Below are 27,374 nucleotides of genomic sequence, written 5' to 3' on the forward strand. Positions count from 1 at the left end.
CCATAAGGAATCTGATTCTAATCATACCTCCCCAACTTTTTAACAGTCAGCCACACCATCTTCAGGTAGCTGTTCCGGGTTCTACGGTCTTTCTTGGGGGCCAAGAGGGCAGGATTTCCCTGACCATTAAACAACTATTTTACCAGAAGATGTAAAGTAATAGTATTGCTAGTAGTAATACCATCTTCCATTTTATAAGTTGCACTGAGAACTTTTCATACTGAAAAGCAATTGGTTGATAGTTGGCTGGACAACAGTACATGTGAAAGAGATCTGGGAGTCTTAGTGGACCACAAACTGAATATGAGGCAACAGTGTGATATGGTGGCTAAGAAGGCCAATGCAATTCTGGGCTGCATCAAAAGGAGTATTATGTCTAGATCAAGGGAAGTAATACTACCACTGTAGGAGCCGGGGGTTTGGGGTCCCGGGTCCTCCGCTCCTCTGCCGCCCGCACTGGTTGAGCCCAAGGAGCCTCCTCGGCCTCAGACCAGTCGGAGGGAGAGTCCGAGTCAACTTCTCCCTCCGACGTAGCCAGAGTCTCGCTGCTGTCAGCCTTCAGCAAGGAGCCCTCTGCCTGCTCTCCTCCCTGGCCTCCGCTCCAATGGCCTTTATAAAGGCCAGGCTCCACCCTTCCCTCCCCCTATGCCCGCATTCTCCACCACTGTAGGAGCCGGGGGTTCGGGGTCCCGGGTCCTCCGCTCCTCTGCCGCCCGCACTGGTTGAGCCCAAGGAGCCTCCTCGGCCTCAGACCAGTCGGAGGGAGAGTCCGAGTCAACTTCTCCCTCCAACGTAGCCAGAGTCTCGCTGCTGTCAGCCTTCAGCAAGGAGCCCTCTGCCTGCTCTCCTCCCTGGCCTCCGCTCCAATGGCCTTTATAAAGGCCAGGCTCCACCCTTCCCTCCCCCTATGCCCGCATTCTCCACCACTGTAGGAGCCGGGGGTTCGGGGTCCCGGGTTCTCCGCTCCTCTGCCGCCCGCACTGGTTGAGCCCAAGGAGCCTCCTCGGCCTCAGACCAGTCGGAGGGAGAGTCCGAGTCAACTTCTCCCTCCGACGTAGCCAGAGTCTCGCTGCTGTCAGCCTTCAGCAAGGAGCCCTCTGCCTGCTCTCCTCCCTGGCCTCCGCTCCAATGGCCTTTATAAAGGCCAGGCTCCACCCTTCCCTTCCTCTGGCCCCTCCCTCTTGAGCCCTAATGAGGGCTTGCGAGCTCCTCCCCCGGAAGCAGGCCGTGCCCCTTTGGCCCCGCCTCTCTGCAGGGGCCAAGCCTCCTAGCCCGCGCCTCCTCCCCACCGGCTTCTCAGGGGGCAGGGGAAAAACCGCCGACGCCGGGCGGCGTAGGGCCTCCGCGTCCTCGCCCGGGGCGCGCCCGCCCGCCTGTCAGCTGGGCCACGGGGAGGCTCGTAAGGCCGCCCGTGGAGGCGGCCGGGCGGCCGAGTCCGCCGTGGCTGGACGCCACGTAGGCGCCGTCTCCGGGTCCTCGGCCCCGCCCTCCCTCTCTGAGGGGCCGGCCATCTTCCCCTTCCCCGCCCGAACCCCTGGCCTCATCCTCCTCCCCGGCCGCTCCGTCTCCTGCTGCAGCGTCTGCGGGGAGAAAAAGAGAGGTAAGTAAGGGTTCGGCCTCCTGAATCCCCTGGGTTCCCTCCCGGGGTCGCCCCTTTTCCTGTGCTCCCCTGGGGCCGGTAGGGTCCTGTAGTCCCAGACGGGCTGACTCTGGGCCCGTCTCGGGACAACCACTGTATTCTGCATTGGTCAGGCCTCACTTGGAATACTGTGTCCAGTTTTGGGGTCCACAATTTAAGAAGGATGTTGACAAGTTGGAGCATGTCCACAGGAGAGCAACCAGAATGGTCAAAGGTCTGGAATCTGTTCCCTATGAGGAGAGACTTAAGGAGCTGGGTTTGTTTAGTCTGGAGAAGAGAATGTTAAGGGGTGACATGATAGCCATGTTTAAATATTTAAAGGGATGTCATATTAATGAGGGAACTAGCTTGTTCTTGGTTGCTTCAGAGACTAGGACATGGAGTAATGGATTTAAACTAAGAGAAAAGCGATTCCACCTAAACATTAGGAAGACGGTGAGGGCTGTTCGACGGTAGAATGCCCTGCCTCAGTGGGGTGGGGTGTGTGAAGTCCCCGTCTTTGGAGGTCTTAAGCAGAGGTTGGATGGCCATATGTTGGGAGCACTTTGATTGCGGGATCCTGCATGGCAGGGGGTTGGACTGGATGGCCCTTGAGGTCTCTTCCAACCTTGTGTGATTTTGTGATTTTGTGATAACTGTAACCTTGTGTGATCTATCAATAAGTAACTTGTTCATTTGCTGCTGTTTGTTGTAGGTTTCCCAGTGGTCTTGTTTGAGTTCAAAATTGCAAAGTCACTTGTTGGCATGGTAATGAATTTGTTTAAGGCAGCAAATGCTACTTATGAGATTATTCTCATTTTGCAACAGGCTGCAAGATTGAATCTTATTCTTGTGAGCGCAAAACACTTGAAAGAGAAAAGGTGCTGATTGGAAACTATTTCTGTTGGAAGGGATCAAAGAACGGTATTACTGTTCATGCATCGCTCTGCCCTTTTTACAAGTGAGTCAACAATTTTATCCCTTAAAACTTTAGTGGGTATAGGTGGAAGATACAGCATGAAAATGTTGCACAGATAAATAGTTCAACAAATTAATGAACATCATTGCCATAAACATATTGCGCATATTCCTTGCCAGGAAAGAATGAGGTAAACATGATTGAACTATTTGGGAGTGTACTAGGAAACAATGACTGCAGGGCTATCAAGTTCAACATATAGTAAAGTTCCTGGAAAGTCCAGCACCACCACAGTTAACTTCAGAAGAGGCAAGTTTTCAATGAAGACATTACTTAAAACAAAATTGAAAGGAAAGGAACAGTCAGGAGAGTCAAGTCGCTTCAGATTTCTTGAAAATTATTTAAACCTTTAATAGTAAAATCTCAATGAGAATGTACACCACTGACTATGAAGGGTAGACTAATGCTAAGAAGAGGCTGGCATGGTTGAGGAATGGAATCAAGGAAGCCATAAAAAATAAGAAAGGCCTCTTTTAGAAAGTGGAGGTCTAGCCCAAAGGGGGTGGGGAGTTGATGGAGCACAAACTCTTGCAAAAGAAATGCAAGATAGTAGTAAGACAAGCAAAAAAAGAATTTGAGGAGCACATCACTAGACAACTAGGACCAACAATAGAACTTCTTTAAATACATCAGAAACAGAAAAGCAGCCAGTAAACTGTTGGACATAAAACTATGAAAGGTATTCTGAAGGGGATTAGGGAGAGTGTGGAATGAATGAAATATTTTGCATCTGCCTTCTCTGCATGAGGTGTAGGATAGATACTTGTCCCTCAACCTCATTTTAAAGGGTAGGTGCAAGAGGAATAGAGGCAAATAGAAGTGTCCAAAGAAGTTCTACGGTTAATTGACAACTTTAAAAATAACAGACCATGAATCTTGATGCTGTGTATCCAAATGTTCCTGAAGAACTCGAAGAGTAAACAGTGACTCATCAAAGGTCATGCTGGAATAAATTTTGGGAAACCACTAGATTTCTGTTATTTTTTTCTGCTACTGACTAACATAGCTACCCGTATGTCATTTGCCATGAACATCAGCTTCTTCCCCAGAAGACTGGAAAACAGCCAATGTCATGCCTGTTTTAAAAAAGAGATCCAGAACAGACTGGTTGGTTTAATGTCTGTCCCAGGTAAAGTGGTAGAAAGTGTATTGAAGTCTTTCTGAAGAGAGACTGGCATGGCTTTTGTAAAAATGTGTCCTGCCTGCCAACTCATACAATTTTTAAATGTGTCAGTTAGCTTGTAGACAAGGGTGACCCAATAGGTACTTATTGGATTTATGCATGACTTGGACTGATTTGTGAAGGATAGATCTATCATTGGCTATTAGCCATTATAGCTGAATAGAGCCTCTGGATTCAGAGTGCCTTTGATGGTTGTATATTTGGGGGCAGTTAGCAGTTGAGGGCTCTGTTAATGGGCTTCCTAGTGGCATCTACAGGCCACTGTTGCAAACAGAATACTGGACATGATCGTCAAATGGTCTGATCCAGCATGACTACTCTTACATTCTTCCTCTGACCACTTTTCCAACTATTTTTGGTGGAATGCTAAATATTGAAATCTGCATGATGATACATAGGATACCTGACTTGGCCACATAGCAAAGAATTCTGTATGTAAACCCTGAGGAATGGATATTAGTTATTGCTTTGCAGATCTGAAGGGTAGAGAAAACATATATGAGATGTTGGGGGCAGCATAGGTGAGGATACAGTGTTCAGTATCCGCAGGCCTGGGGCATCTTTTCTACATTTCTGAGGATAGGTATGCAGTATGAACCATTTCTGGCAAGAAAGGCACTCAAACACAAACAGCAACAACTACAGATGTGAGACTGGGAAAGAAAAAGTAGGGGCAAAGGGATCTGACATGTCACTGTCAAAACGAGAAAGATAGCACAGTATCTCAGCTCCAGTGCCTTTTTATTATTGCCATTTATTGATTTAGATGAAAGACTTGCAGACTCACAATGGATTGTTTTCCGTGGGATGGGAAAATATCCAGACTCTGAACTCACTGCTGGCCCTCGTATGGAGGTCTCTTCATATATTTTTTTCATGACTTTTGGCTGGAAGAAATACTTCCTCTCTATCTTGCCTATTTTGACAGTGCTATAAGATTGTCACTGATATAGGGCAAAGCCTCAATCATTGGCAGGAAATGGTCCCTGCTCATATTGCAGTCAATGTTCAACCTGAAAACCGCAAACACTGAGGTATATTGTCAGCTCAATGGCTGCAGGTTAGGCAAGAAAGTTCCCCTCATGCTGAGATAAGGATATATTTGAATAATATGAAAAATGTCAAAGGCCTTTAAAATAATTGGAGACTTGTTAAAATCTTTGTAATGGAGACTTGTACAACGAGTAAAATATTTTCAAGAAGGACACAGAAGGGAAAATGGATCTTTGTATCCTTTTTATTTTGGTTTCCTTTCTGCATCTAAAGAGGGTCTGAAAGGATCTAGTATTTCCTTTCATATTTTTTGTCAGTTTCACACAAGATTTGCATTTCTGTTGTGTATCTTGAAGGACCAGCTCAGACTGTTGGCAACTACGATAGGACACACCAGGCAAAAGCCCAGTCCGCAATAGGTGTAAAGTGATCAGATGTGGAGAAGGAAAAAAGTGTTCTGACCAGGCCAACAAAATTCCGAAGTTACAATATAATACATCAACAACAGATTTGCATACGACTAATAGTGTTTGGGTTGGAAAATGTGTTGATTTTGGAGTTGTGGCAAAGTTTTTATCCGCGATTATATGTAATATGTTTTGCCTTTGCAAGCATACATTTGAGATCCTACAGGGAAAAATATGATGGGGAGAAGCTGCAATGGAAAAGGTGCAGGCAGAGAAAGGGTCTCGGCTTCTCCCCTTTGCCACTTCTCTATGCCAAATTGAAGGCCTTTTTTAAAGGTCCAAGTGACGTGTTATGCCAGGAGCTGCTAATTTGACTAGGGAAGCAGCATATTCCTCCACAGCTGTATTCTTGATCAAAATCTCTTCCCCTAACACCCCCCCACCCCCGGCCACCATTTACATGTGGGAGAAAACAGCAGGCAAGATACCTGCTCCTTTCTTTTTATTAAGCAAATAGCAGCTTGAGGGGACAATTAAGACAGGGAAATCTTCATGGGGAAAAGCGCAAAATGTGCCATGCTCCTTCCTCAGTCAAATCAGCAGCCCTCGGGCTATGTTTAGTGTTAAAAAAAACACACATCAAAAATTAGGAAATTAGTCATGGATTCCCCTGTTTAATTTGTAGTTTATCCCAAGAGAAGGTGCCAGGATTACATCGTAAGCATTGCCCTTCACATTTAGGTTGCTCCCATTTGGAGTCTGTTCCCTGTTTTGCTCTTATTGCCTCTGTGAAATCAAAGGTGAATACAAAGGTATTGTTTTCCACCTGTAATATATATCTGAATTATTGGGGTCTGCTTGTATTGTATAGCTTTCAAATACGAGACAAAATGACGTTTTATACTGTGTTTTCTTTTGTAAGGTGGAGGAACATTTTCATTAAGCATCCATCTAAATGTTATCGTACCCTGTGCCCAGGTAAGATACGGTCATTGTAAATCTTAATTAGATGTACAAGTTTCCCAAAATAAAAATAACAGGAAAATTAAGGTAATACACCACCAATTGGACATTCTTTTTCTCCACAGGAAGACCCCAGACAGTCTCCGTTCAGCAGGGTCAAACTAGTTGAGATGGGTGGGACTCTCAGGAACACCGTTGAGGGCAAATGGGAGTCTGTGGTGGGAGGGGGTTTATCTATGGAAATTGCCATGCCTTCTTCTGCAAATGGAAATGCGATTCCATCCAAGGAACTGCAGCATTGTATATGTGCCAATATAATTAGGCAAGTAGTCCCCATGGCTTGTTAATGTTTTCCCCTCTTTCCAAGCAACTTAATTAGGACCTGAAGAATGTTAAGTCTTTTGCTCTTTTTTGTAATCTTAAGCCACTGGCAGCTGACCTCTTCCAGAGTTTTATTTTGCTTATCTATGTGGCAAGATAATATCTTGCTGGACACAAATCAAGTACTCTGACGACATGTAGCACGAAGTGTGGTTGGGTTCTCCCGGAGCTCAGCCCTGCTTACACCTCAAATATTGGCAGAATGCTTATCTCACATCCCCTTTTCTTTCTATTTCCTGGTTTCTAGATCCTTGTGGTTCCCATCCTTGCCAGAATGGAGGGACATGCATTCAACAGGGGTTAGAAGGCTACCAATGTGTTTGCCCAACAGGATTTGGAGGAGATGTCAATTGCGGTATGTGTGGTCTTATGTACCAGCACTTCAGTCCTATGGTTCTGGCTATCAGTGTCATGTTTGTTCTATAATGGGGAAGAAGGGAGACAGACATAGGGGTTGGTAATCATAACAAATATTTTTAAGTAAGAGGGAGAAGGGTTATTTTGTACTTCTTGCTTTAGAGCCAAACTTATATTAAACTTACCGAGGCTCATTACTAAATAAATATATTTAGGATCAAGTTGTGAGGCTTTAACCTAAGCCCAAAGGCTTGCTGGGAAGTAAGCACTCGCTGGGAAGTAATGTTAGGTTAAGTCAAATAGATTTGCTTCTGGGTCAGTACACTTAGGAACAAGATATACAATTCCTGAAAAATATATTGACTTCAAGACGTGTTTACTGCCTAGTGTGCAAATCACCATTGTTTTATTCTCCATGGCAAAAAAGGCTGTACCTCTTAAAGAGCAACAACAAAGAAAATAATTTCGAAGGCTTTTGAACAGGGAGTGCTAAAACCACTGTATCCCTTCTGAAGCATCTTAGCCCTCTACATAAAAGGGATTTGTGATAGAGGACCAAGGTGCTTTTTGCTAGGAATTTCTATCAGGACATGCATCAAGCAATTTGTTTCTAATTATACATCTTGGGACCTGACCCGCCCCCAGGATTCTATTCATAGCAAGACAGTCAGCAGGCTCTAGCTGGCATTCCTCCTTCCCTGCTCTTTTGACCATAAATAGAAGTGAATGACTGAACCAAAGAGATCCCATGTTTATATGAAGTGGGGCAAGGATCATTGAAGATATAATTTCACTATTAATCTTTCCTGCCGGGCCTACTAGTTTCCACAACTGGGCTCTGTCCTGGCTCCGGCTCCCTTCAGGAGAAACTTATTTTTGAAAGGCAAGATGACCTCAGTGATGTGAATAGGCTAAAGTGCCCCAAAAGCTTTTAACCGGTTTTCATTTGGACTTCTTGGATGCTTTTATTTTTCCAGCCCCCAAGCTGAGTCTAGAATGCAGCGTGGATCTTCTTTTCCTGGTGGACAGTTCATCCAGCATCACCCTTGAAGGATTCTTGCGCTATAAAGCTTTCCTGAAAAGGTTTCTCCAAGCAGTGTGGAGTAAAGAAATTCCAGGAAATGTGGGTGTGGCCCAGTACAGCAGTGATGTCATGGTGGCTGTCAGAGTTGGGGACTACACAGACGTGCTCAGTTTGGTGAAGGGCATTGATTCCATGCAATTCAGTGGAGGGAGCACCTTGACTGGCAAAGCTTTACGGTACATTGCGCAACATGGATTTAGGAGCGCACCGATCTTTGCTGATGTTCCCGATGACCTCCCACGGGTGGTTGTCTTGCTCACTGATTCAAATGCTCAGGATTCAGTGGTGGAGGCAGCTGAGTATGCCAGAGGGCAAGTGACTTCTCTCATTGCAGTTGGCAGTGAATTTCTGAGAGCTGAGCTAGACGAAGTAACAGGGAATCCAAAACAGACAATTGTCTATACAACCCCACAAGATCTGTTCAACAAGATTCCTGATCTCCAGAAAAAAATCTGCAGCATTGATAGACAAGGTAAGGTTGTAGTGCTAATCAGTATTTCTGCAGCAGCTATTGGCTGGCAGTATTATTTGGATAGACCAGGGGTCTCAAAACTGCGGCTGCAGAGCCGCAGGCAGTTCTTTGGCCTGTTGAGTGCGGCTCACCGAACTTGGTTTGGAGCCCCTGCTCTTGCGCCCGCTTGCGCCGGCAGCCGGGCTGCGGAGCCGCACGCCTGAGAGAGAGCGAGAGAGCGGGCGAGTGGGCGTGCTGTCTCTCCCCCCCCCCCGCCATGGAGAATGGCCGGGTCCCCCTTTCCCTTGCCCTCAATAGTTGGGAGGCTAAAGCCTCCCCTCCCCTCTAGCCGCACGATTGCTGGGCGGGCAGCTCGGCAGTTCCTGGCCCCCCGCCTATCAGCTGTTGGGCGGGGCGGGCTTCCTTTGGTAGACCTGGCCTCCGGCTGAGTCCCATTGGGAGGCCATGCCTACCCACTGGCTTTCTTGGTGGTAGACCTGGACTCCGAGGAGGGGGAAAAGTCCCCCTTCAGAGGCCAAGTCTACCAATTGGCTTCTATGGGCCTCCGGAGGCCAGGTCTACTGCCAAGAAAGCCAATGGGTAGACCTGGCCTCCCAATGGAACTCAGCCGGAGGCCAGGTCCACCAATAGGCTTTTATGGCGGTAGACCAGGCTTCCAGATGAGGACTCCAGACGGGGAGGGGGAAATGGCAGGGACTTACAATTTAATTTTTATCAATAAATAAGATCACTATTAAGTATGATATCAAGTTTTATTCAGTGTACCTATAGTTTAATTAAGACTTAAAACTTTAATTAAAGTTTATTAAGTTAATAAACAGTGTACCTACCTATATAGTTTAAGTTTAAGAAATTTGGCTCTCAAAAGAAATCTCAATCGTTGTACTGTTGATATTTGGCTCTTTTGACTAATGAGTTTGCTGACCCCTGGGATAGACCATTGCAGATGTATATTCCTGATGTGTTGTTGAAGATGTGTAATAGAACTCAGGAGCAAAGACACCACCTCATAACAAGGTTCGTGAAGTCTAGTAGTCTGCAGTGAAACATTTCCTAAACATCCATGATGTTTCTTCGATCTGTTGTTTGGGGGAGGGGGAGAAACTATTGAAGTAATGCTAGAACTTTCTTTGGAAACCTGTTGCCAGTTAGAAGTCCAGGCTTATTCAGAACTGAATCTGACTCGATTTCCAAAGTTGTTGTCTCTGGGCCAAAGCATGGAGTTACAAAATTATTTTTCCTTTCAATTGAAATTTTTAGGGACCTACTGACCCCATAGGGTTGCAGCTCTGGGTTGGGAAATACCTGGAGATTTTGGGGGTGGAGCCTGAGGAGGGCGGGGTTTGGAGAGGGGAGGGACTTCAATGTCATAGAGTCCAATTGCCAGAGCAGCCATTTTCTCCAGGGGAACTGATTTCTATCACCTGGAGATCAGTTGTAATAGCGGGAGATCTCCAGCTACCACCAGGAGGTTGGCAACCCTATGTCCCCATCTATTCTGTTAAATGGTCAGTGTTCTAGAAAGCCTTATGTCTGTTTCTCCCTCCCTAGGTTGCTCATCTCAGTCCCTGGATTTGGTGTTTACTTTAGATTCCTCAGCATCTGTTGGAAGAGAGAACTTTGTACAGCTGAAAAACTTTGTAAGTAGCCTCTCACTCCAGTTTGATATCAATCGGGATCTGACCCAAGTAGGCCTTGTTATCTATGGGAAAAGGCCCCACACCGCATTTGGCTTGGACACACACACGACGAATCCAACCCTTTTTGAAGCCATCAACCAAGCTACCTTTGTGGGTGGCTCAGCCTCTGTAGGCAGCTCTTTGCTGCATATTTATGAAGACGTCATGACCATCCAAAAAGGGGCGAGGCCTGGTGTGAAAAAGATTGTGGCGTTGATCTCCAGCGGGGCTGGAGTGGAGGATGCCCTAGTCCCAGCCCAGCAGCTGCGTAACAATGATATATCACTACTTGTCATTGGGATAGGGCATGTCCAAACAAGCTCACTGCTGAGGATCGCAGGTTCTCACAATAATCTGCTACAGATTCCGTCTTATGAAAATCTAATGAAAAATGAAGACCAGATCATTGAAAGACTATGTGATGGTAAGATTTTTCTTTTAAACTCTCTGGGGGTGTTGGTATCTGATTACTGCAGTAAATGTGATGGGTAATTGATGCAGTTGCACTTGAGTCCTGTCTTAATCAGTTATTAACTTGTAGTCAGTTGGCAACTCCCAAAAAATTTGAGTTAGGTGGCCAAGTGTAAAAGGGAGCAGGTGCCTTTAATGGTTGTGTGGAAGAGTGTATTCCATCAGTGCTACTTGACGTTCAGGGTGGGATAAAGCTGTATCTGCTGACCATCTCTCTTCTATGCAGCTACTAAAGGTGCATCATCTGATGCTACTTCCTACAGTACGAGGAGATGTGTTGTTGGATGTGTTTTTGTTGAAGATGACAAGAAACAGGATTCAACTTTCAATTTTTATCCAGCTTTAACCACACTTACAAGTTATTCAAACCTTCTGAAAGTGCCTGAGAGCAAGGAATCCCAGTGAACTATTCCGTTCCTCAGATTAGTAATATACCATAAAGCTGACATAATTATTTGAGGCTACAGGCCAAATGGCTTGACTGCTCTTTGAAGGGTTAATGTGTTCTGTTTACAAAAGAGAAACCCATAGGAATGAGCTGGTGGTCCTTAAACTGATGTACTATAACAATGTATTTAATGCTTGGGAGGTATTGTACTGTCAATCCTCTCTAGCTATGTGTAGGAAAGAAGGACATGAAATCACATAAGTCCTGAGCTTTAGAACAGGAAAAATAATTGCTGGTTGAGGAGGTACGCTATAAATAAGGCACAAAGTAGCACACTGAGTTCCCTGACACAACACTGAAAAAAGTTATTTTCGTTGTATGTGTTCAAATTGGAAGGTTCTTTGAGGAAGATCTGATTTGTCATATGAATAAAACCCAGGGTAATGTTTCAAAGTCATTGTAATCTTAACCATGTATACTCAGAAGTCTCAATAAGTTTGGTTAGTAGTGAAGCACTATTATATCAGAATCTGGAACAAGTCTAACCCATGCTTTAATTGTGGCTCACATTGTCTTCTCCCCTCCTCTGAAAGCTGACTGAATAGCCATGAATAGGGTTGCCAGGTCTCTCTTCGCCACTGGCAGGGTTTTTTTGGGCATAGCCTGAGGAGGGCAGGGTTTGGGGAGGGATTTCAATGCCATAGAGTCCAATTGCCAAAGCGGCCATTTTCTCCAGGTGAACTGACCTCTATCAGCTGGAGATCAGCTGTAATAGCAGGAGATTTCCAGCTAGTACCTGGAGGTTGGCAACCCTAGCCATGAAAGACTTCGGTGGGCCTCATCAAACATAGCTGTTTGAACTAAAGGTTTTCTTAATAAAACCAAGCTTTACCTTGAATGCCTCCCCTATTTCCTCCAAGCAGTTTCTGCCATATAAGGAGAGATGTTCATGGACTTCTGCTTCTCCACAATAATAAAATGGCCATCCCTGTAGCATTAGGAAGAACGAGACTGGTTTAGATTTGTAGCTTGACAGTCAGTGTGGATTGCTGAGCTGTTTGTGTTCTGTCTCTTTCAGAGGCTAAGATGCCAGCGAGCCTCTGCAAACCCAACCCCTGCATGAATGGTGGAATCTGCATTCCTGGAAATGGCAGCTACCAGTGTCAATGCCAAGGCTGGGAAGGACCTCACTGTGAAACGAGTAAGGCTCTTGGGGGAGTAACCAAAAGGCGTTTTTCGTAGCTTGCTTCCACAAGGTGTTTTGGGTCTCAAACTGGAGTGGTGGTAGAGCATCCACATGATATGTCCCCCAGTCGTTCCCCAGTTGTTCACTTCCACTGTTTTCCCCACTTTATTCCATTTCTTCCAACCCCTGCGTTGGTTTGATCATTCCAACAAGATCGTTCCAACAAGATCGTGGTCAAAACAGGTTTGTCGCCATGTCAACAAAAAGGTGAGGGGTTTGGAACCTCCCCATTCACATCACTGCCACCACCGCCCGTGTCGCCGACAGGCTTTTTGCTGTTTTTTTTGTTTTTTAAAAAACAGTGGTAACTCTTTATAAACTGGTACTAATTTATTTAGAGCTGTCCCGCAGTGTGGGGTTGGGTGCAATGGTGGGTGCCAGGGAAAAGAGAGGGAGGGCACAGAGAATTTTACCATGTGGAAGCTGAAATGTTCCCAGACGTTTTCCCCTGCCACACTGCTCAAAGGCTTTTTGAGGCTTATTACCATTTATCTGTTTTAAATCTTAATGGAAATGTTCTGTATGGAGGAAAGAACAAAGGGGGGGGCACAAGTCACCTGGAGTCGCCATGGAAAATGTGTGGCAGGGAACAATTCAAAAAGGAGGCAAGTGTACAGAAAACTGCCTGCGCTTTCACAGCAGCATTAAAAGCAGTAAAGAGAATCCTCACCATGAGGACACAGCATAACACTAACAAAAACAAACAAACAAAAATCCCCTGAGTAGTGTAGGTGTAGGTTTATTGTACACGGCCATAGGCCTTTACAATCTAAAACATTACAAGTAGTGTAGGTAAAACATATTCTTCTGATCTGTGCAAAGTTCTCAGTGGATTCGAGATAACAATGTACAATTTGCTCTGACAATAAGATATTTCATTGGCTATGAAAGACCAAGCATGGATTGTTGCCTTGATAAACAATAATCCTCTTTATGTTTTATTATAGGAATTCAGAGGGGTGACACTTCTCAAACATGGCTGCATTCAGGAAGACTCCGTGCTCAGCAAAACCATTATGGTGGGCAGCAGCTATACAGAACTCACCAACGTTCAAAAAGGCACATACAACAGACTCGCTGAGGAGGTCAGAGAATGACTTCTACCTTCAGCTACTGAAAACATTTGTATGGAGGCACTAAGATCTAGGCAATCCTTGCAAGCAATAATGCTGATTCAAAGCACAAGATGTTTGCGCGGGATCACATCTGTTACACGAGATGAAATTTGCAATGGCTAGCATTTTTTATGTTAAATATTTATTATTGATGTACTGACTTTCATAATAAGATCGGTATCTCTTCTACACATTGAGCTTTATAGCTCTGAATATTTTGTTTTTCATATCTGACTGAAAAATTTAGAGGACTTTAAGTTGGATCAAACCATCAAAAGTAATACGTAATACACAGAATTTATATAGCATGTTCAAAGGGGTTCAGACACAGTATGAAGAAGAAGAGTTAGTTTTTATATGCGCCGACTTTCTCTACCACTTAAGGGAAACTCAAACTGGCTTACAAGCACCTTCCCTTCCCCTCCCCACAACAGACACCCTGTGAGGTAGGTGGGGCTGAGAGAGTGTGACTGGCCCAGGGTCACCCAGCTGGCTTCATGTGTAGGAGTGGGGAAACAAATCCACTTCACCAGATTAGCCTCTGCCGCTCATGTGGAGGAGTGGGGAATCAAACCTGGTTCTCCAGATCAGACTCACCGCTCCAAACCACCACTCTTAACCACTACACCACGCTGGCTGTCATGAGAGACCATGGTTTATTTTAGTTTGCATGCAAGCTGAATTCTAGTTTCATAGTCATTTAAGTGGCTTTATCACCTGCACTCTGAGATCTGGCTGCCATCCCAGCCTGCATTGTGGTGAGGGTAGTGCTGGCCAACAAGTTAGGAGGTCCACATTTGTATGTCTCACAAAGCCATGGTTAAGACTATGGTTACCAAATCAATGTCAAGCCATGGTTTCACATCCATAGTTAGTGGAAATTCTTCCCTTTGGGCAAGCACACTATTTATAGTTTAATTACACTGATGGACAATCTTCATTCACAGTTGGACAAGGGACAGTCATCCCTGTTGATATTGCCAGAGCTTATCAGCAAGGTTTTCATGCAGTTGACTCCATCCTTATTCAACAGTTGGAAATATGGAGTTGGTGTTAGAAGCTGTTCACTAGTTTTAGGTTTTCTTGTCTGATCAGACTCAAAGAGTTTCCACCAGATGAGTGAAATAAACCGGTTGGGATCTGCCTTGTGGAGTGCCTCAGGATTGCATTGCTCTTCAGTATTTCTATGAGACTGCTGAATGAGACCTAGCTCTGTGTCTCATTATCTAAGCCTCCACATGCCTCTAGTTCAACTCTTCAAGCTGGGAAGGCTGATAGTTTAGAGGGATTGGATCCACTTCTGGCGGATGGAGTGGAGTTGGCATTTGCAAAGCAGGTTAAGAGCTTGGCGGGTGCTCACGGACCTAGCCTTGCTGTTTGAAAAGCAAGCCAGTGTGGTGGGCGAGAGTGAGGTGCATTTGGCTAAGCAGGTGTTTCCTTTCAGCTGATCTGGCCACACTGATTCATGCTTTGGTAACCTTGCAATTGGATTACTGTAACAAGATCTATGTTGGGTTGCCCCTAAAAAACCCCCAGAAACTGCAGCTGTCTCAGAATGTGGCAGCCCAATTGTTGTCAGGGGCTAGCCAATAGGGACGTATCTTGCCCATCTTTAAAAAAACTACATTCGCTGACACTTTGAGCTTTTCCACATGGTTTTCCCCCCATCGATTCTGGCCCCATTCTGCTTTGGTTTATACCCTGATTTCCACACGTTTTTGTACCTTTAGTTTTCACTTCTTTTTCCCCCACTAGGTTTTTCCTGTTCCTTTGAGACCACTTTTACTGCAGGCAAGATAATGCTGCTGCAGTTGTCTTGTTTGTGGGCATCCTAGAGGCACCTGGTTGGCCACTGTGTGAACAGACTGCTGGACCTGATGCACCTTGGTCTGATCCAGCATGGCCTTTCATATGTTCTTTGTCTTTTTCTGGAAGCTGATTTTGAGTTGGCTTGTACCTTGTGCATAATGTTTCTGTCGGTTTTCTTTGCCCTGCCCACTCCACCCACCTCCAGCACATGTTTTGATGAGTGGATTTTCATCGTCATCAAACCACTCCCTTTCCTCTCCTCCCCACCCTGAAGATGAGTGGTTTCATTTTTGTTTTTTACAGGCCATTGTAATGATAGTTTAATTAGCACATATCCTATATGAGTGACTTCATAGATCACTTGTAACTGACATTGATCAGGTTAACAAGCTATATATCCTGATTGGCTTATTGCTTGCAGGTATAAGGATTCCAGTGTACACCATAGCCTTGTTTCCCACGCATACAAGCACCTCTCCTTACATTTCAGTGGAAGAGGCCATTCCAGATATACACGTTTTGCTTCTCTCCTCACCCCCTGAAACAAATAGGACCATCTGCTCTTGCATCACCTCTAGAAAGAGCTCAATGGTCCAATGTGTGAACTTCATCCTCATTTTAAATTTCTGGCTTTCACAGAATCCCTGAACCCACAGAGCAATAACTTTCTGTCTTGGTCATTTAAAGGCCTAAAATTTGAGGCTAGACTCTGATCTATGATGTACCTTCTGTTCCAAACACAGCAGAGAGGATGATTGACTACCACAGTATGAATGGCATTGAATGGATGCACTGCAGGCCACCTTTCAGCTGTACAAACTATCCTGGCTTTTTGGATCTCATTTTCATCCTTTATTGAGATCTTGTTCAGACGTAGCAAACGAACCACAATTTGTTCATGACCGTGCCCGAAATCCTCTGGCTCAGGCACATCCTCCTCCTCTCGTTCTTTCACATCCTGCACGCAGATTAAAAACTTTCTGGTCTAGGAAGTCGTCTAGCTAATCCCCAATTCGCTGTGACATCTAAATTTGGGTGCTCTGACTAACTCCAGTTTGCCCTTTGTGCTACTGCCTCTCGTCATATTCTGTGGCAAGAGACTATAAGCTTACGATGCATTGTGTGATGAACTGGGAGGCAAAACAGGCATGACCCTTTCACTTCAGAAATTGCTGTCTTTGTACAACTTCTATCTGTGGTTCTGCAAGCAACTTGTTGGCTTCCTTTGTGCGTTTTTGGTAAAACATGATACCATACCATGCTCAGTTCTCTCTCCTGTATCAGTTCCCAGCTTCATGCCTGTGTGTTTCTTATTAATTACAACCTCTGTGCGTGAGGGGAGAAGGCTGATGTTATTTAAAATGGATAAGTGGTGCAGTTCTCATGTGGCAATATTTAATAAATATCTGGCTTTCTGTACCAGTTAGTTTGCAGTTCAGCTGTGCAGCAACACACACACAAAAAGACTTATAGATAATGCTAATAAATAACTGTAACACTAGGAGGGGAGTTGAAGGATGAGAGAAAGCTGTTTGGTCCGAGGTATCAAACCGGCCTCCCTGAAACTATGCTCTCTCATTTGCCAAATAAGATTGTGTTATATTCAGCTGCACAGCAGCTAGGACCACAGCAATTCTGTCCAGTAACTTAAACATGAAGCTAGTTCGATTCTGTAGCATCCATGCGGCTGTAGCTATGTATAAGGTATCTTGGCAACGAACACTCATGAAGCAGCTTGCCTTCAGGTTAGTGCCATTCACTTTCACTAAGTGCACTTTGCAGCTGGATTTTACTGTATGTAATGGCAAAATCCATTTGCAAACAATTGCTGAAGTGCATCAACAGTGGATTGAAAGTGCATTATTCAGCATGTGTGAAAGTAGTCAAGAGGCATCTATTATGGCGAATACATTTTGTTCTTGATTTATGAATGACATTCCAAAAGTCCAAGACTGCCCAAAATTGTTATACACAAAATTGGAAAGTGCCTCTTTATTGCCCCACAAATCTGGACATATGGTTGAATCCATTGTTACAATGACAGTTGCACTTACCTTTTCTGCTTCCTACTATGCAGCCTGCTTGTTTTGTTTTTTTAGGCTGGATCCCTGAAACTGCCAGTGAGTTTCCGCTACTACCATGACCTGAGGCACCCTGTGTCATCACATTTGTCTCTCTGCTCTTATCCACAAAGCATCTTATAACTCAGCCTTTCTTTGCTGGCTTCCAAGGAGGGAGAATGGATTATGACTGATTCACATGCTATCAGAGAGGGTGTTGAGGAGTTGGCTTTGAACGACTGGCCTTAGGCAAAACGGCCAGCGTATGATCTCATTGTTGATCTGTGTAGTGTAACAGGCAGAGCAGCACCCTCTGTATGTAGAGAATGACTGAGGGATGATTCTCATTCTGATCTGGTGAGCTAAACAACAAAATCCTGCCTGACTTGATAAGCTGAATGGCCCTTCTGCTACTATTGGAAATAAAGTGTGGTTGACAGAGTTGCTATCTTGCATTGAGATATACTTATGGTACAAATAGACTCACACATACAAGGCTGGTTTTATTTTCTGCGTGGCACTTACTCGAGCTTCAATTCAATAAAAGGTAACAGTCCTCTGTGCAAGCACTGGGTCATTCCTGACCCATGGGGTGACGTCACATCCCAACGTTTCCAAAGCAGACTATGTTTACGGGGTGGTTTGCCAGTGCCTTCCCCAGTCATCTTCCCTTTACCCCCAGCAAGCTGGGTACTCATTTCACCGACCTCGGAAGGATGGAAGGCTGAGTCAACCTCGAGCCGGCTACTAGAAACCGGCTTCCGTCAGGATCGAACTCAGGTCGTGAGCAGAGCTTGGACTGCAGTACTGCAGCTTAACACTCTAACAATGGTATTAATGTCCACAAGCAACAGAGGATGAGGGGAGAACTGGCATTTGCAATGCAGTACAATGCAAGAGCGAGCAGAGCAGAGATTCAAAATGAAAAGACGGGCAGACAGGCCTTGGTGTGTTTAATCCTTTTAAAAAGTACTCCATTGCTGGGCTTGCACAGGAAGAACATAGGGAAAGGTCTGTTTTATACAATTACAAATAAAAGGACAAAATAAAACTGAAGAAGAAAGTACAGTAAAGGAAATAACGTGGAAGTGGATGCTAGTAATATTCTATACTAATAACATCAACAGATTATCCAGAAGATGTTTTTGACAGCTGTGAAACTACATTCCATGTAACTAGCACCAAAACTTGGGGGGAGGGCTACATGGGGAAGTATCCTGTTTTCCAGGTGTATGAGTGTGTTTCAATTGCTTTGAGATGTGATATTCTTCCATCAGAAGTACACAATAAACCAATTATATTGCTTCTCAGCCTTTTGGCTAAGATCAAGTGTGTGTAATAAACCAATTATGTGGAAGTGTATGAAGTCAGAAAAGCTTGCAAAACAAAGATATTCCCTGGCCAGATTTTAATACTAAAAGTATAGGTATATCAGTTGGAGCTATGCTGGGTGTTCATTTTTCTCATGTTTAAGGCCTGCTGTTTAGGGCAGAATGGGCTATGTTATTCCCATAGCCCAGTTTGTGTATGAAATGTTTGTGGCATGAATTCAGCTCCCAGCCAAACCTGCCTGTAGTCATTCTTCTCTTCTTCCTTGTGGCCTGCATGTCATCCTTGTTATAACAAAGACCCGCTGCTATTTACAGCTCTTCTGGACTCTCCTGTGTAATTTATCTAACATCTGCAAAATGTGTCATTTACACCTGCAGTCTTCACTGAAATACCAAGCTCAAAAGAACTCACTCGCATACATTTTGGGGAAAGCAGTATGTTTTTTATTGGCAAGCATAAATCCATTTTTACGTGCCTGTATGTCGGATACAGAGAAATTGGTAATTTAGGAATGTTAAAGCTTTATTGAAAACCCTTCTGCAGACTTGTTTAGTTCATTTCAGAAAGTCTGAAGAGTGAATAACCCGTAAAGGCGTATGGTTGGATAAGTGGAGAAGCTAAGTCAATTTCTTTGGATTCTATGAGTTGGCTTCTTTGGAAACAGCGATCTCTGATGTGGGAGCCCCAGCCTTGGTCCAATAACCCCTGGTGTGGTTAATTTCTGTAGTTAATTAATAGTGAGCAACGTGTGTTCTGCATCTGTTGTCTCACAACCTTTTCCAGAAGCGTGTTGCATAGCCTTCTTACAACAGTGTTGCTGCACGTTGTAGTCAACAAGAGAGGCCATGTTACCAAAGGTAGCCACCTGCTGCTTATTATATAAAGGAGGAGCTTGGCCTCTGGACTGGCCTGGTGGCATTCCTAGATAGCTCTTTAGTTAAATATAAATGTGTTTTTTTGGCTATTCACACAACCCCATAGCACTTTGAGTGTCCAAGGCTGGACTCTAGAATTTAAAATAGAAGCTAGGATTGAGCTGTAATGTGTGTCCTGGTACAAATCAAACCCTGATGATAAGAATTCAGGGTTGGGTTGCCAGGCGTAATTGGCAGCTCTGCTATATGGTTCAGCCCACCTGTGATGCTTCCTCAAAAGTTGTTGTGAGATATGGATAGTAAACACAACTAATGCTCTCAAATTGGATTTTGCTTTGGTGGCTCAACCTTGCATATTTTATGGTGGCAGCTCACACCAGAATTAGGGTTGGTTGTTTGAAAATAAACAAATACAAACTTGGGTCTCTGGTTACTTCTTAAAAGTTTTAAAAGAAATACTTTTTTTGAAATATGAGATATGGAAGAAAACTAGGCGGGTACCATGAGGCATCTATTGGTGAAGGGGGTTCCCCTAAGCCAGCTGTGGGGATGGGGAGCGGGGCAGGGGGAGGGGGCTCCCTTGGTGCTGGGCAGCATTGAACTCAGCCCTAGCTGCTCCACAGCATGGGGTGGGGGAGGTTCAGCAACCCTTGTCACACATATACACAAGACACTGAATTGACTTGAAAGATTAGATCCACAATACAAAAGACAAGAATGGGGTAAAAGCAGGTGACTTTGGCCCAGGGCCCGTGGCCCATCACCCTACAAGGAAAAAATGGCTGTTAAAAATATTTGTGGCTCTCGAGTAATTATGACTTATAGCAGACTAGAAATTACTGGCTGGGTTGGAGTTTTATTGCACTCATGGGCAAGAAGGAAAGGTGTATGATGAAAGTTGAGGAAGTTGGGAGTTTTGATGGGCTAATCCCAGAGTCATGTTAGCCTGCTAATGCAAAATTAAACAGTAATCCAGTATCCCTTATGTTCTTGTTACATGTTATTAGCCTCTGTTAGCCTGTAAAAATCCAACAGGAATTCAGTGGCATCTTAAAGAGTAAGGACAGCTGTTTGGATCACAGTATCTAAAGTAAAAGCACAAGATCAGACAATAGCACGATGTATTATTTTTGTTCAGAAATCGGTGCAATTTATGCGAGTGCTTTCTTGACTACTGACTTTCTTTCAAATGATTGAAAATCAGATACCCAAAAGTTTGAGACTGAAACAGTTCTGACTCAGCATATCTTGGAGATGCACACATATTAAGCAGGACATCGCCTCAATGTGGTGGTACATTCTCATCCAATTTGAGATGAGCCGGGAGAAGGGGAACTTTGACCTATCCCGTCATCATGGTCAGATCATGACTTGTGGGGTTTGGAGGTAATAGAAAGTTGTAACCTCAGCAGGGTTGGGGACCTGTGTGGCCCATCTATGTAGGCTGATAGATTCAGAGCACCTCACAGGGAGTTTCTGGCAGTTATGGTTCGTGTTCCCATTAGAGCCCAAGTCAACCTACAGAATGAAGAAATGTGACTGTTGACACAATTGCTCCCAGGCATACTCTTCCATAGAACCCATTTGGCTCCTTGGTATATTGAGGAGTTGGGGATGAGAAGCAGGTCAGGCGACATCTGGAACACAGTGGAGGCAAACGCAAGATGAATCCAACCCAACCCAGGCTAGAGTACTTTAATCAGTACTTTAATCAGTGGCCATAATAGCAATGAGCGTTGTTTCTCTGCTACCACTGGGTGTACAGGTAGCCATTCAGCTAAGCTGTTCCAGGTAGTGAGGGTTTTTGTTTGGTTTTTTTGGGATGTGGCCCCTCATGACATTTCCTGGGATGTTTAGCAGCTCGCTGACAAATGTGCAAAGGATTTTGCAGATCACTTGCATCTAGGGAATTGGCTCAGTAGTAGAGCATCTATTTGGCATATAGAAATAGATATCAGGTGATGTGAAAGATCTCTATCTGACACCCTGGAGAACTGCTGTTAGTTATTGACCGTGATGAACCAGAGGCTTTAGTATAAGGCAGCTTCGTGTGTGTGAGTGTGTGTTGCCCTAGACAATGAAGTTGTGACAGCTCACTTTCTATGCTTCTGGAACACAGTGTGATCAATTTTGTGGGATGATTTTCAGTTAGTGCATTTCACAATGTTGCTCAATCGTTGCCATTCTTGGTTTGTGCTGGGGCAGGGGAGGTATGGCTTGATGGATCACTGAAGTGACCAATGCCTTCTGCATAGGGGGCGTGCTGTCTATAGTACCTAATCAAGCAATGATTCAGCCTCTTTGAATAAGTTCATGCTAGATGCTGAGGATTAATAGTTATAGGCGAGATCCATTTCAAGATGGTTTTGAGTATTTTATAAGCTAACCACCTTAGCTGCCCTAATAGATGACTTATGCTAGAAAATGGGACAGAAGGTGCATCCCTTGTTCTGCTGGCCCTCAGTGACATTCAGTGTCATCAACCATGGCATGCTTCTGGACCATTAAATTAAATACATACATCTGAGGCGGCTTGGCCCATTTGGATATGGTCCAAGTTTCAACAGTCCTTCTATGTCTTTATTTAGAATATTTCATTGTTCAACATATGTTCCATTCACCCTCGGTATAAACAGGATATCTTTCTATCTCCACTAGTGGACATTAAAATTTGCATTTATAGCCAGAAGGAATCATGTGTGCATAATTTTCTGTTGCTCAAGACCAAACTGTCTCCCAGCCCTGATTTAATCAACCATTTAATGTAAAATGGATGAGAATTGTTTTATTATGTGGGAATTCCTACGACAGATAAAAATCACTTAGGAAGGTGACACATCAGGCCCACAGCTTCTACTTAATTTCCATGAATAATACATATTGCAGACTTATCTACCAGGCAGGTTCTAACGATGGTCCAAGGAATGATTGACAGCAACAATTAATCTTTTCCTTGGAACATATGGTAAACATGGACCTGAATTGTGTATCTTGTATATGCAGTTATGATCCTGCCACCCAGAGCATGGATCAAAGAATATGTGCATGGGGCCAGGTACAGAATGAGGGGGGCTTCTACAGATCTGTGTGAAACCCCACGTTTCCAGAAAAATCCCAAACTTTTTAAAATGGGAAGATAGTGGAAGGGCTACCGGGAAGGAAAGAGGAAGAGGTGAGAATGAGGAGAGAAGATGATGACAGATTGTGAGAGGAGAAAGGAAGTGTGGAAAAGGAAGTTGTGTGGACAGGATTTTCCCTCCCCACAAATCTTTGTCCGGGTGTATGTGATTCCCTGTCTCGTTTTGTTAAAACCATTAAATAGGTGGTTTTTAACCCAGGCTCTGATGTATCCTCAGTTTCCTTGAAAGGTTATTAAGGTTTCAGAAGAAGTTGAGCTTTGAGCAACAAGGAAAGGCAGGATATAAACATTTTATTAAATAAAAGGTACTGGAGCCCTTAAAATATTTATTATTGCCTGGGCAGTTATTTTTGTTATATTGTTATGGCCTTTGGCCTCACACAATACATATTTTTACCTACCTACCTAGTGGATTCCTTAAAATAAAGCTGATTTCAGGCACGGTCATTGCTTGATGACTCAAAGAAAAAAAAATCCAAAACCCAGCCCAGCTCAGTCTCTGATGGGCCCCAGTATCACCTAAGCTATGATACTTATCTAAAGATGCAGTTACAGTCAACCAAGAATCATCCAGCAATGATAGTTCGAGTGATGCATGTGCAAGTCAAGGTCTGGTCGTGTTGAAAATAGGATCAGTAATCAATTAAACCAGTTTCAGAACTACTCACACTCTTCATAGGGTTGTTCTGAGAACAAAATCAGGAGGGGATAACTATGTATGCCACTCTGGCTTTCTTGGAGAAAAGAGGGGATTTTAAAAATGGCTATTCTGGACATGCATACATTATGGCTAGTGCATGTGATATGTTACAAGAGTGCCCTCTAGTGAACACAAAAGGAGCATTATTCCTTAATCCACTGTAAATAGAAAGAGAATTCATTACAGAAGGAGTTTTTGATTATGGTAATAATTTTTCATTGCACAAAGTAAAAAGTCTTGTCCTGCAAGTTAAAGACAAAGAAACACTTCCCTATTTTGACTGTGTAAATGATTTTGAATAAGGCATTTAAAATACAGCCAACATTTTAATTTTAATTAAAAAAAAAAAACCCTCTAAAATGACAATGGATTGATGAAGGACACTTCTACAAAAGAAAATAATTTTATAGTGGGAATGCAATGGTCATAGAAGCATGCTGTTGCTAAAAATTAACACTTTGGATTTGCAATCATCTCATATATTGAGTTTATGGGTTCTGATGGTTATTTTCAGTAGGTAGAGATACAGAATTGTGTGGCAGGAAAACACATTTGGCAGAGAACATGGTGTAAAAGAGGTCACTGCTACACCAAAGGTACCCTTCACCATGCTTCCAGTTGACAGGCAGCTGAGTATCATAACCTGTATCATAACCTGAGTATCATAACCTGCTCTAATGCCCCCAGCTTACGACTTGCACTGCTAGCAATTAATAGCAAATAATGATAACGGAATATAGACACCATAAAACATCTTACAATGGCATTGAAGACATATACACTGGTACAAAACGTTTAGGATCTGAGGATGGGCCTGTAAACCTCATACTTCAAACACAACTGAGGGCAATGCTACATTGTCAAACTTTAAACAGAGAAGGCAAACTGCCAGCCGCTCTCCAAACAGTAGTACAACGTACCTCTTTCACATGAGCCTAGAACCTGTGGACTTGGTGTGTATGCGGATGAATGCTTTTTTGGTTTACAAAAGTCTGTTCAACAAGCTAATAATTAACATAATTTAGAGAACCTCCTGCCCTGAAACATAAGAGAATTTTCAACACTGTACGAGCAAAACTTTAGAGGTGATATCATCACCCCTTAAAAATATCAAGGAATGCTCTGGACGTGTTCATACCTATGGTCTTTCTAGAGTTCTAAAACTCTGCCATTTTGGGGCATGATCCAGTCAGAGTTAAACACTGCTCAACAGTACTTTAGATCAAGGGAATAAACCAGCTTCAGGTCAGGTGTCCAATTTTCAGCAAAGTGTTTTAAGCATATACTTTACTATCCCCCAGGAAATCAGTAACACTTAGAAGCTACTACCTTTGACCTTGTTTTCCTTATAAAAGGGGAAAAAACCGGTTTCAAAAAATGCTACATAGTAGTGGGATGCAATGGCTTGGATTCAGTGATGCCCAAGTGGAAACAAACAGCCTTAGTGCAGTTCCAATTGTGCAAGATCTTGTACAACACTGAACTCTTTTCTCCCTAGATATTATAGTGGCCAGAAATTGAGCAAGGGGCAATACAAGTGGGAATACAGTCACTTTGACTTGGGCCTTTTATACTTGGCTGTTTCCCTCGCGGACACTCCCCCTGGACAACTTTGGGGCTTTGTTTTGATTATGCATGCATTTTCAGAGGTCGCCTTGCTCTCCCCGCGTATTTTCTGGATGCTGTTTAGCCAGTATCCAGAAAATGTGGGCAAAACACACAGGGAGAGCAAGACATAATCAAAACAAAACCCTGAAGTAGTCGGGGGGGGGGGGAAAGAGGTGACCATGAGAGTAAAAGCCATGCATAAAAGACCTTCATCCAAGTGGCTATCATGGCCGTTTCCTTGCATTTCTGCACAACTGGAATTTTATGCTGGTTCCAACCCAACAGCTTTGCAATTTAGTCAGGATTTCCCCCCTTTAAACTTAAAGGCTACAGGGCATTATTAGTGGAGCAGAGGCATTCATTGTCTAAAACATCTAGGAGATCACCATGAATCCCCTAGGTATATCATTAGGCACATGCAACTATTGCATGAGTGCTTTGTACTCTTATGGGTTTGCTGGGTTACAATGTAGCAGGGGAATGGCTCATGTACTTTAAAATGTTCTAAAATGGTACACGTATGATAACTACCGTTGTCACAGGCACTAGTCAATAGGTGCTTGTGATATTCGTGCAGTTACAGTACACAAGTCACTGTAAATTACAAAATAGGCATTACCTGGAGAAATTGCATTTCCTCACTGACAAAACAATGAGAAAATCTAATTCCCACACAACTGAATTGCTAATCATGAGAGGTTTGAATTTTCTGGAACAACTGATGAACACAAATGTACACTTATTGCTCAGTAGAATGATAGTTTGGAAAGGTCATTGGATAGCGAACTTGCTAAGTTCTCAGCTGCAGTCTTCAAAGCAGTGAGCATTTTGTTGGTTCTAAACAAACATTTAAAATTTGGAATTTTTGATGTTGAGCCTACACCTAACTCAGTCCCATATGCTGATTTTACCCTCTTCCCCTGAAGAAAGATTGGTCTAATCCCACCTTGCTCTAATTACACTTCTGATTACAGGGACACAGGTGCAGAAGGGTCCATTCAAAGGAGGAAATTTCCAGTTCTCCTTCAAAGGAGAAAAACATCCTGCTGTGGGATGGTTTTGCCCATCAGACCATTGAGAGAGTTCTAAACTTCTTGTAGTCTTGCCTACTGTGGAGGAAGGGCCAAGGGAGCCTATTCTGGCTAGAAATAGTGCTGGGTGTCTTTGAGGTTGTGCAATTGTGGATCTATTTCTGCTTTGTTTCCTTCTTTTTCTTTTCTTCTGTTAAAGACACAATAGCTCAGAATTAGTCACGGGGGTAGGTTGGGCCCTACTCACTGCAGCGAGGAGGCAGCCTAGTCTTTCTTCTGAGAGTCATATTTTCTTTAGCATTTGCCTGGGAAGTCTTTGCAGGGGCTCTGGTCCAAGATGAAATTACAACATGACAACAGTTGGCTAAATCTGTGGGTCATTCAATTGGCAATCCTGTCATTCATGCCACGCAGGCATTGTGGCAAAGGGACAGATAAAAACAGTGACACTCACTCTCTAGTTTGTTGCAGTTTCTCCTTGTGGAGTAGACAAGAACTGCACAAAACCTTCACTCTGCCTTCGTGGTCTGATAGGATGGACCTTCAGTGTCTAGGCTTGCCAGCTATGGCTGGGGGAATTCCTGGGGCTGGTGCCTGGGTGTAGAGCTCAGAGAGGATGCCTCCAAAGCTGCCATTTCTACCAAGGAAACTGATCTCAGTAGGTTGGAGATCAGTTGTAATTCCAGGAGAACTTCAGGCCCCACCTTGAGGCTGGTAACCCTACCTACATCAGGATGTCTTCTTTATCTTCCAAAGAAAAATAATACCCAGGGTTCCATTTTTCACAATCATTTGGATGTGATTTTGCTCCAGATTCAACTGTAATATTTAAAATTGCTTTTACATCCACTTATCATTTACACCATCTAATCTCTCTATTGCCTAATGTACACAATACAGAAGTGATGGGGTATCTGCTCACAAGAGTTTATAATCTAGCACTGCATGTATATGAAGCATTCCTGAGCTGCTAAAGTGCATTAGAATTTTTCATCAGTGCCTTAAACATGTTTTGAAAGGTGGGAATGAAATCCTCATCCCCTTTGTCATTTAATTTTCAATGAACTTTTGTTTCCCCGTCATCCAGCTGAACTCCCATTCATACCATACACTTCAGTGTTAAGGAAAGTTCCTCGCATCGTGGGATGCTGCACAGCACCGGTCCTGGCCCTAACATGCATGAGTTCTCTGTGTGCATGGAGTTCCTTGGAGCTCACCAAATCAGGATGCATCACTGCAAACTCCAAAGGCCCAGCAGAGAAGTTTTCTGTGTAACAACACTATATTTCGAAACCTACATGCTTCGAATTCCAGATTTTTAAAATGGGAAATGCTGTCCACAGCTCCTAATTCTCAGCTGTGTTACTGCATTTTCCCATGAGCTTCTCTCAAATTTTCTTCATTGCTTAGAAAGCCTCACGCAAAGGAACATATGGACATATGAATTGGTAGCTAGCTTCTCAGCTGTATTTACCTTCCTCACC

General features: G+C 43.8%; 1 protein-coding gene across 1 annotated transcript in view; it reads left to right on the top strand.

The window, feature by feature from the left end:
- Positions 1 to 13,338, top strand: part of VWA2 (von Willebrand factor A domain containing 2) — a 34,988-nt gene extending 21,650 nt beyond the window's left edge. The window contains 7 exon segments of the mRNA XM_056850458.1: positions 2,447 to 2,579; positions 6,103 to 6,158; positions 6,772 to 6,879; positions 7,859 to 8,437; positions 9,989 to 10,540; positions 12,054 to 12,176; positions 13,169 to 13,338. Coding sequence (XP_056706436.1) covers positions 2,447 to 2,579; positions 6,103 to 6,158; positions 6,772 to 6,879; positions 7,859 to 8,437; positions 9,989 to 10,540; positions 12,054 to 12,176; positions 13,169 to 13,338 — 1,721 coding nt within the window.
- The last annotated feature ends 14,036 nt before the right edge of the window (positions 13,339 to 27,374 follow it).

Source organism: Euleptes europaea, chromosome 5, assembly GCF_029931775.1.
Source record: "Euleptes europaea isolate rEulEur1 chromosome 5, rEulEur1.hap1, whole genome shotgun sequence".
Classification (NCBI taxonomy): Eukaryota; Metazoa; Chordata; class Lepidosauria; order Squamata; family Sphaerodactylidae; genus Euleptes; species Euleptes europaea.